Consider the following 10470-nt stretch of genomic DNA (forward strand, 5'->3'; position numbering starts at 1 on the left):
AATGTTTATACTTCCTGAACCAACAGTCTATTTCTATACTATTCTATATTCAAGAAATAATAATAATAATAAAGGAAATAATCAACAAGGTTTCAAGGAAACAGATTCATGGGAACAAAAATTTTAAACCTTAAAAACTGGCTATCGTATACATAACCAACTCCAAGGAAAAGGTAAATAAATCATTGTATACATATAATAACACTGGTTAATAGTGCAACTCATAAGAATCGTGTGTATAGAACATTTTTATAGGCAAGGAGAAATACATAAAATAAAATTTTCAGCCAAAAAGCAGGACACACATTTGTATATACAATATGAGCAAGCTTATGAAAAAGTGCATAGAAAAGAACTAGAAAATCAAAAACACTATTTTGTGGGCACACATATACAATATATTTATGTATTTAAAGACATAAAAATGACTGAAAGGTACACACTGATGTCAATTTTACGTTATGTATATTTTTACCACCAAAAAAACAATTAAAATGCAATATTGGCCTGGCCAATATTGGCTCAGTGGTTGAGCATCGATCTATGAACCAAGAGGTAACCAGTTTGATTCCCAGTCAAGGCACAGGCCTGGGTTGTGGCTCCATCCCTAGTACATGGTGTGCAGGAGGCAGCCGATCAATGTTTCTCTCTCATCGATGTTTCTCTCTATATATCCTTCTCCCTTACCCTCTCTACAATAAATAAAAACATATTCTTTTTAAAAACGCAATATTGAATAAAATTATTAACTAGAAAAAATTGGAACAGCAGAAAGTTGATCACTGTAATAAATGTGTGATGAGTTCATTATACCATCAACTTTACAATTTGTTTTTGGACATTTTCTTAATTTTTAAAAGCAAATCAAGTGATAAAAAGCTGCTGTTTAACTCTTCAGTCGCTTCCCCACCCCTAGATGAACACCTGAAGGAGTTTAGCCTCCAGTGCCTGCCAACCTCTGGTCCTGCCACTCCCCCCTTGCTCCCTCTGCCCAGCCCCCTGACCTTCACCTTAAAGCCGATTCCTTAGGAGCTGAAATAGTGTGTTTCGGTAGCACTTTTAAAACCAGGTAGCCGAAGCCTATATCTACAATACCGAAAAAGTTGAATATTTCTGCTTTCAAAGTACTGAACTCTTATTTTTAGACTCGTATTAAATGTTTTTCAACGTACAGTCTGTCATAAAAGTTTCCCAATAAATCGTAATGCCAGAAATCCCCCTTCTATGTTTAAAATACTGTAAAGATTTGCATTTAACCAACACTACGCCATATGACTAAGTTAGAAAAATGATTACCATTAACTGCTTATTAATTTCAGCAGAAGCCTCCCACGTATCTGCAATATTGAGGCAAAATGGATAAAAAAAATTGGCTTTTTATTCATTATAAAACTTTACATTTGAAAATTAAGTCTCTTTTGAGGATCCAATATAAGTTCAGAGCTAGACTTTCTAGGTAGACTTTCTGATAGCACAAAGTAGGATATCAACAGAGGCAAACTAAGCTGAAAATTCCACAATGAGTTGCACGCGATACTCACCTGTACCTCTGAAAGTCTCCATGCCGCAAGCCGTGCTGCTGCTGGGACTCCTTAATGATCTGAAGAACTAGAGCCACGATTAAGGAAACGCTTACAATGGCAAGAACCCCAATAAATCACAACACGTCCCCATCAGTCTATATTTGTATCCAAGCACAGCATATTAGACAGTCCTGAAATACCTATTAGCACATTAACTAGTGGAACCATTTTCAATAGCTAGCTTACCCTAGGACAGGGCGAAGCGCATAGAAAAGCGGATTGCCTTAACCATCTCTGCCTTCACACTAAAAAAAGGAGGCCATTGAGGATTACTGAAACCAACAGCTTAAATAAGGCTGCTGGATTCTCAATGCTGGCTGTGAGTGGGCCGGTTCCCGCGGACTGACACCTGGACCCAGTAACGTTCTCCTCAGGCAGGTTCCAGCTATCAACCACGTGTGTCCCTCCTCCCTTTGCATAAGCACCTGCACCTGCCAAATCCAGCTTTCCTCAACAGCTGTGATGCCGCAGGCGCCCGTGATGAGCGCACGCCAACCAAACCAGGCCGCCGTTTGCATAAAGATACCGACGTTTTCAATTTAAAAGAGCAAGCCCTGCCTAAACCCTCCCTTTTAAGAATCTTAAAATAGCTTAAGATCATGTACCAACCTTTAGAAAGTCCAGTGACCTGATCTACAACTTCAGTTTCCTTTTCCCCGTTTCCTCAATGCTTTCCTGCGGGTGTATTTTTCAATACTAACCAATAAAAGGAGGATTTTCATAACTCAAAAGGGACAAGGCGGTCTAAGGTCCGCGGTACAATCAAGGCGTCCTAACATCCATTTGGCATTACACCACCAGTTCAAAAACCCCAACCCGCTGAAAACTTAACTCCATTGAGGTGTCAAGCGAAATGTGCTATTTCAGAAGGTCAGCTACAGGTTCTCCACCTGTGCCTTCATTTCAAAAAAGCCACCAGCTGGTGTCATCAGCTCTCACTGGTGGTCAGACGCGATGTGCACTGGAAATCTCCTCCTCCCGCGCCTCTGAACACAGGACATAAGATGCCCACCGATCTGTTAAGAAAGCTTCGCGGGCGGGGCTGGAGAGCTGCGAGGACTCGCATTCAAACGGCCACAGGCTCTGCCTTCGCCTCCAGAGCGCCAAGCTGTGATTTCCACAGCCCGCGCCCCGCCGGCCCGCCGAGGGACACGTCGTCACCCCGCGTGCGGCCCGGCCGCGCTAGGATACTCTCCAAGCTCAGGCTGTCCCCGAACTCTCTGTTTGCCTTCGATCCGGCCGAAGGCCGCTCGTTTTCCTTGTTTTCTTCTCCTCCGGCACCGCGTCCGCCGCCGCTGCCGCCGCTGCCCCCGCCGCCGCCGCCAGGTACCTGTTTCTCAGCAGCCATCTTGCCCCGGTGCCGCGGAGCACGACGGGACGGAGGAGGCGTGGCGAGCGCGGCGGGAGAGAGCGGCCCTGCCGGGCGGAGGCTGATGGGATAGCGGCGGACTCCGCTCCCCGCCCCGGCGCTCTGGAGGCGGCCACTTGTCGGAGGGCGTCTCTGGGTGGGCTCGGATGAGTCTTTAAAATATGCTAACTGGAGGGGGAAAAAAGTAAAATAAATAAAAATAAAATTTGCTAACTGGAAGAAGCCCCACAGGAGGCTGTATATTGCATAGGTCCATTGATAGGCAATGTCCCGAATAGGCAATTCTATAGAGACAGAAAGTGGTGGTTGCCTCCGGCTGAGAGCGGGGGTAGAGATGGGAGACTTACGGCTAAAAGGGTAGATGTTTCTTTGCGGGGAAAGAAGACTGTTCCAAAATGGATTGTGGTGGTTGTAGAATTCTGTATGTAATAATTAAACAAATACACAAACACTTTAAATGGGTATAGTGCATGGTATGCGAAATATTTATATATTTCAATAAAAAATTTTTTGAAGTCAGTTAGATTGCAGAGGCTCCTCATCTTTCTCAGCCTAGAGGTAGAAGCAACCGCCCTCACTGTGGAAAAAGGGCCCACATGCTGTGCCTCTTCCCTCCTCTCCTGCCGATCTCCTTCCGTTCAGCACTCATTCCAGCCTCCTTGCGCAGGGACCCAGGCAGGTGCCTGCTGTGGGGCCGGCACTGGCTTCATCTGCTCTCTCCTAGGTATCTACTAATCTAGCTCTCTCACTTTGTTCAAGTCTCTTTTTTAAAATATATATTTTATTGATATTCTACAGAGAGGAATGGAGAGAGATAGTTAAAACATCGATGAGAGAGAAACATTGATCAGCTGCCTCCTGCACAGCCCCTACTGGAGTGCCCACAACCAAGGTACATGCCCTTGACTGGAATCGAACCTGGGACCGTTCAGTCTGCAGGCTGATGCTCTACCCACTGAGCCAAACCGGTTTTGGCCACGTCTCTTTTTTAATACAGATTTATTTATTTATTTGTTTGTTTGTTGTTTGTTTGTTTTTTACTGATTTCAGATGAAGGAAGAGGGAGAGAGAAATAGAAACATCATTGATGGGAGACCATCGTTGATCGGCTACCTCCTGCACGCCCCACACTGGGGATTGAGCCCAAACCCTGGCATGAGCCCTGACTGGGAATCGAACCGTGACCTTTTAGGAGACAATCACTGAACCCACAACCCAGGCCTGTGCCTTGGCCAGGAATGGAACTGTGGCCTCCTGGTTCCTAGGTTGATGCTCAACCACTGAGCAGGGGGAGGGACGGAACGCGCATAACTCGCTCACCTCCCTCTCCCCCCCACCCCCCCGCCAGAACTCGGAAGGACACCTGGGGGGGGGGGTGCGGGTCTGACCCCGGCATCTCCCCGCCCCCCTGGGTCCCCACGCGCTGCCCTCTCCCCTGGAGGAGCGGGCGAGCCCACATTCCACGTCTGCCTCCCAGACCCACGGAGGGAGCGCGGGCGGGTGGGTTCCGGAGCCTAACCCTAACCCTAACCCTAACCCTAACCCCTAACCCTAACCCTAACCCTAACCCTAACCCCTAACCCTAACCCTAACCCTAACCCTAACCCCTAACCCTAACCCTAACCCTAACCCTAACCCTAACCCTAACCCCTAACCCTAACCCTAACCCTAACCCTAACCCTAACCCTAACCCTACCCTCAGGAGACGCTCGCCTGGCGCTTCCAGCTGTCTCCTCCGGGCGCCGGGCCCGCCCTCCCCGGGCGGCGTCCTGGTGGGCAGCAGTCCCGGAGGAAAGAGCAGACGAGTGAGGGCTCTACGTGCGCCTTCCCTGCTGCCGGGTCTCCCCACATCCAGACGCTGCCCTCGGGGGTGCGCCATGACCGTGCACGGAGGACCGCCCCGGAGAGCGTGCGGGGCCCGCGGTGCAGAGGGCCCGGCCGGAGGCGCACATCCGGGCGCTCGGCTGACACCTTCCTTCCCGGGGTCCGGCCCGCAGGCACCTGGCCATCCGCTCCCGCTGCGCCCCCTGCGGCGCGGGGCCCGGGGCCGCGGGGCACGGCGGTGGCGGTGGTGGCGGCGCTGTCCGGCCTGTGCTGCCCGCGCCCCGCGCTCGTCCTCCGCGTGCGGGCCGGCCGCCTCCCGCTCACTTCGCCACCTTCGCGCTGCGCGTCCCCTCGCACCTGCTGGCTGGCGCCCCCGTCCCCCCGGCGGCCCGTCCTGGCGGGACCAGAAGGTCCCCGACGGCAGCCCAGCAGTTAATGGGACTTAGAGGGCACGCGTGTGGGTTCAAGGACTGGAGTCAGAGGGCGGGGAGCGGGTGGACGGTTTCCTCTGTTAATGAAATGCGCAAACCATTTCACGCGCAGTGCCACGCTGGCTGGAGGTTCTGCGCTAAGGAGTCTCCGGGCCCTGCCCAAACCGGTGTGGCTCAGTGGATAGAGCATCGGTCTGCAGACTGAAGGGTCCCAGGTTCGATTCCGGTCAAGGGCATGTACCTTGGTTGTGGGCACATCCCCAGTGGGGGCTGTACAGGAGGCAGCTGATCGATGATTCTCTCATGGATGTTTCTAGCTCTCTGTCCCTCTCCCTTCCTCTCTGTAAAAAAAAAAAAATCAATAAAATAGCCGAAGCCGGTTTGGCTCAATGGTAGAGCGTCGGTCTGCGGACTGAAGGGTCCCAGGTTCGATTCCGGTCAAGGGCATGTATCTTGGTTGTGGGCACATCCCCGGTAGGGGGTGTGCAAGAGGCAGCTGGTCGATGTTTCTCTCTCATCCATGTTTCTGGCTCTCTATCTCTCTCCCTTCCTCTCTGTGAAAGGTCAATAAAGTATATATATATTTTTTAAAAATCAATAAACTAAAATAAAAACAAGTCTCCGGGCCTTCACAGGGCGACTTTGGCTGATTGGGTGCGGGGATGCGCACTGAAGGCGGCGCAGTTAAAAACCCGCGTGGAAATCCCTGAACGCGCGAGGCTGGGGAGCGCGCCAGGAGAAGGCTCTGTGCACACGGCCATCTGGGAGCGCCGGGGCAGAGATCGGCGAACCCGCCGCCGCCCCGGCAGGTGGCCAAGCCCTCCGTCCAGGTCGAGGGATGACGGACGCAGACACTGTTCCTAGTAGCGTTCCTGCGCCATGTGTGGCGGGGCCTCTGCTGCTCCCAGCTCCCGGGGCCCTTTGGGGGTCTCGGCAGCCCTCTCCGTCCGGCAGACCGTAAGCCGTGGGGTTCCTCCCGAGCTGCAGCTGGCTGGGCCCAGGTCTCCAACAGCTCGGTTCTTCTTTGGGACAGGAAAGTCGTCCCCCCTCGGGTTCTGGTTGGGGACACACCGGTGGCTCTGAGGCCCTGCTGCCTGGCTCAGGCTGAGAATCTGGTCCGCGAACAGGACCGCCCTGGCGCTTTGCTCTTGAACTAGCCCCGCCTGTCCCCGTTCCCGCTCCGGGAGTCCTCGGGCCACGGCTTTCCACGTGAGGCCGGTGCAGTGTGGAAGGAGAGGCAGGGCACTCTCAGAGGCTGTGCCATCTCACGACGTGGGGTGCAGGGCACTGGGAGTTTTCAGCCAGGCGGGCACTGCCACGGAAGGCACCTGCCTAGACCGGAGGGACCGAGGCAGGGTGCGGACGGAGCGGCTCTGTGCGGCCGGGCCTACTTTGCTGGCCGTGAACTGGCAAGTGGCTCCAGGTGGTGGAAGTGGAGCGGGACAGGCAGCGAGGGCCAGGCAGGTGCAGGGTGGCGGGCAGGGCCCTGGGCTTTGTCTCCGGTGTTTGCAGAGCCCAGGGTGGGGTGGGGGGGCCAGGCCCAGGGCTCCAGGGTCATTGCGCAGAGCAGCTGCCTTGACCAACGGCTCAGTCCCCAGAGAAAAGCCTGAGACAGAGGTGCAGCCTGGGCACTGCTGCCCACCTCCCTCCGCAGCCCCGATGGCGGCCCCGCGGCTCCTGCTCCCTCTCCTGCTCGGACTTGGCGCCACGAGGCCCTCGGTCCCGGGCCGCAGCCTCCGTGCACCAGCGGTTGGTAGGTGAAGGGCGCAAGGTCAGGGGTTTTGGGATTTGGGCCCAACGTCCCAGGTGACCTTGACCTCCACCCCTCAGCCTGGCCGCCCTCAGGCCTTAATTCACCCCTGGAGGTTCACGAAGGCACCCAGATCCCCAGCAACGGGAGCGCGCCCCTGCTCCTGGCTGTGCAGGTGTTCGTGACAAACGTGTTCAACGTGGTGAGTGTCCTCGGCCAAGGAGGGCGGGCCGTGCCGAGCGGGCATGGGACGGGACCCAGACTCCGGAGTGCGGCGCCTTCTGCCCTCCCATGTCATGTGGCAGCGGCCTCGGGTGACGCCTGCCCCCTCCCCAGGACATCCTTCGGTACACGGTGTCCTCCATGCTGCTGCTTCGCCTGGTGAGAGCCCGGGGGGTGGGGCAGAACCCGCTCCGAGTCCAGCTCAGAAGTGCCACCTTCACCCTGCCAAGCCCAGAGGCAGGTACAGAGCCTGGGCCTTAGCGGGTCCTTGTGTCCCCAGTCCTGGCTGGACACACGCCTGGCCCGGAACGCGAGCGTGCACCCGCGACACGTGCGCACCCTGCCCTGGGACTCCCTGTGGACGCCGGGCCTCACCATCCAGGAGGCGTGAGTTCCCGTCCCAGGAACCACTGCCCGTCCCTGTCTCCACCCCCCGCCCCCGCCAGGCCCTCAGTGAATGCCCCTCCTGGCGGCCCTGGCACGCCGCCTCCTCTTGGAACCCTGAGGGCAGGGGGCGGCAGAGGGCGCTGGGGCTCCGGCTGTGGTGCCTCTGCCCGCAGGCTCTGGGTGGACTGGCAGGACCCGAGTCCACGGGCCCAAGTGGACCAAGATGGCCATGTGGAGCTCTACCTGACCCTCACCACGGAGACCAACTGTGACTTCGAGCTCCTCCACTTCCCCAGAGACCAGAGCAACTGCACCCTCAGCTTCTACGCCTTCAGCAACAGCGGTGCCGGCCTCGGGGGCGGCTGGATAGCGGGCCCGTGTCCACACCACCTGCCCCGGCCCAGGGGAGCTGAACATGCTTCCCACCCTCACCTCCCACCCAGGCAGCAGCCCGTGGCCCCGTGCTCCCCGCGGTCCCACTTCAGTCTCCCGCTCCGCCTCAGCTAGAAAAGCAATTGCCTACAGCCGGGCCAAGCTGCAGCGGCTGGGCCACCGTCAGCTCAGGCTGCCGCGGCCTCGCTCCTGGAGACATCCTGAAAGTGTAGCCACCAGCGTGGCAGAAGGCCCACCCTTCCCTGACACCCATCCCCCCCCCCGCCCCCCGGGAAATGCCACAGCACCCGCCCGGGAACCCTAGAATCTCAGGTGTGAGATGAGACACTGGTGGGTGACTCTGCAACGGCGCCCCCTCCAGGAAGTGGCGCCAAGTGCATTTATTTTTACAATGAAAATCAGTCTGAGTCTGAAAAGCCCTTCCTCTGGAGAAAACTGGAAGGGTTTGTGGGGGGAATAAGGTTGGGAAAGCCCTTGCATGGACTAGTGCCACCTCCAAGTCTGCCCAGCAGCCACCGGAAGTCCCCACCACCCGGGCGCCGGCTTGTGCCTGCACCTGCTCCCAGGAGACGGGGGGCAGCCGTAGTCCTCAGCTCACTGCTCTCCCCTCCCTCCCTCCCCCAGCGACGGAGCTGGAGTTCCGGCCCCACGTGGTGAATGAGATCGTGAGCGTCAAGAGGGAGTATGTAGTTCGGGATCTGAAAAGCCAAGTCCCGCCCCGGCAGCTGGTGCCCTGCTTCCGGGTGTCGGTGAGTCCGCAGGTGCTGGTGAGGGCGGCAGGGGATAAAGGATGCAGAGCCAGAGGCATGACATCGCCCTCTAGTGCCCACTCCTGCACACGCCCCCAAAGCCCCACCTATCCTTCCAGCTGCACCTCCAGAACACAGCGCTGAAGGCCATCCTGGCGCTGCTGGTCCCCGGGGAGGCGCTGCTGCTGGCGGACCTGTGCGGGGGGCTGCTGCCCCTGCAGGCTGCCGAGCGCACGGCCTTCAAGGTGACGCTGCTGCTGGGCTACCTCGTCTTCCACTCCTCCCTGGTGCAGGCCCTGCCCAGCTCCTCCTCCTGCAACCCGCTGCTCAGTAAGCCCGTGCCCCTCGGCCTCTGCCCGCTCCCTGGCACTGCAGGCACAGGCTGGCCCCTGACCGGCCCCCTCTCCCCAGTTCACTACTTCACCGTCCAGCTGCTGCTGCTCTTCGCCAGCACCATGGAGACGGTGCTGCTGGCCGCGCTGCTGGCCCGGGACCACCGGAGGGCCAAACGCAGCCCCGGCCCAGCCCCGCGAGGGGAGCAGCGAGCTCCTGAGGACGCAGGGCCTAGTCCCGAAGGTGGGTGAGGGAGGCAGCCGGGAGCAGGTTCGATGGGGCTGAGCTGGGGGTGGGGTCGAGGTCGCTGGACTAGAGGCCCTGGCACTCACTCTGCCGGCCGTCCCTGAGCTTCACGTCGGCCCTGGCAGCAGCAGCCTGAGCAGGGAGCGAGGCGAGCCTCCCCGAAGGCCTGGTGACTGCGCTCCGAGAGGTGACCCTGAGCCTCTCTACAAGGGTCAACTCGAGGGGCCTGGAGAGGCCAGCCACCCCCTGGGCATCTACGGGAGGGAGAGGCCTGCTGCCAGCGTCTGGGCTCCTACTCGGAGGGGTGGGGCGAGCCCCGGAGTGCAGCCCCTGCCCCTGCCGTCCCACAGGGGCCGCCGGAGGAGCGGGGTCATGGAGGAGCAGGGCCGAGGCTGCCGACCACGCCTTCTTCCTGCTCTACGTGGCGGGGGTGGTGTGCAGCCAGCTCGTCTTCATTGGGCTCTGGACGTGGGCGACGTGCAAATCTGACCCAGCCCCTGGCGAGGCCGTACCCCACGGGGGGCAGCCGCGGCTGTATCAGGGCAGGGCAGGGGGTGCAGACCTGGGGTGGGCCTGACAGGGCCTCTGGAGACAGGATGAGGCCACCTCTTCCCTAAGCCTGGGGGCCCCCGGGCCCCCCTGAGCTCTCCCTGCTGTGAGCACACAGCAGTGAGTGTGAAATAAACCCATCACCCAAGTGCAAGTGCCCCCAAGTGTCTGCTTCCATTGAGCTGGGTGTTCGCTCTTGTCCTATGTGGGTGGCCCCACTCCATTCCTGAGCTTCTCACCAGTGGCCACCAGTCACCCCGCCCCCGCCCCCCCCTGCTCCTTCTGTGACACCCGCTGCTTGGCCTGGCCAGGAGGCTGGGGGCCAGGATGCAGGGCCCTGAGGGTCAGGTGCCTGGGGTGGTCAGAACTCCTGAGTGCTGAGGTGTGGGCCCAGAGGGACGGGGGAGAGGGCCTCCTGGGCACGCAGCCCTCGGACGTGGGCGATGGGGCACGTGCTGGCGCGGACTCTGAGCAGGTGAGCTTGCTGGGTTTGCTCGGGGCCCTCTGCGGCCACGTGGCCGGTGCCTCCACATGCCCGAGCTGAAGGGGGCACCCTCCCTCCCGCTGCGAACGGGCTGGCGGGGGGGGGGTTCTGCGTCCTGCTTGTGCTCACAAGGAGCGTGGGCGAGGCCTC

The 10470-nt window shown here is 58.1% G+C and overlaps 2 protein-coding genes across 4 annotated transcripts in view; one reads left to right on the plus strand and one right to left on the minus strand.

Annotated features, from left to right (window-relative positions):
- The window catches only part of SRP68 (signal recognition particle 68), a 35391-nt gene extending 32426 nt beyond the window's left edge, over positions 1 to 2965 (minus strand). For all 3 annotated transcript variants that reach the window (XM_036412469.2, XM_036412468.2, XM_045572108.1), the window contains exons 1-2: positions 2775 to 2965; positions 1542 to 1608 (exon numbers count right to left, since the gene is read on the minus strand). In XM_036412469.2, coding sequence (XP_036268362.1) covers positions 1542 to 1608; positions 2775 to 2931 — 224 coding nt within the window. In that variant the 5' untranslated portion in view covers positions 2932 to 2965. The remainder of the gene's footprint in view (positions 1 to 1541; positions 1609 to 2774) is intronic.
- A 3901-nt stretch (positions 2966 to 6866) lies between these two features.
- ZACN (zinc activated ion channel) lies at positions 6867 to 10086 on the plus strand. The gene is made up of 11 exons (XM_045572104.1): positions 6867 to 6960; positions 7053 to 7159; positions 7294 to 7338; positions 7460 to 7566; positions 7740 to 7909; positions 8070 to 8167; positions 8526 to 8708; positions 8828 to 9038; positions 9120 to 9284; positions 9551 to 9834; positions 9889 to 10086. The coding sequence occupies exons 1-11, from the start codon at positions 6867 to 6869 to the stop codon at positions 9928 to 9930; spliced, it is 1506 nt and encodes a 501-aa protein (XP_045428060.1). The 3' UTR covers positions 9931 to 10086.
- The last annotated feature ends 384 nt before the right edge of the window (positions 10087 to 10470 follow it).

The sequence above is a fragment of the Pipistrellus kuhlii genome, unplaced genomic scaffold (genome assembly GCF_014108245.1).
Source record: "Pipistrellus kuhlii isolate mPipKuh1 unplaced genomic scaffold, mPipKuh1.p scaffold_m20_p_44, whole genome shotgun sequence".
NCBI classification, from domain to species: domain Eukaryota; kingdom Metazoa; phylum Chordata; class Mammalia; order Chiroptera; family Vespertilionidae; genus Pipistrellus; species Pipistrellus kuhlii.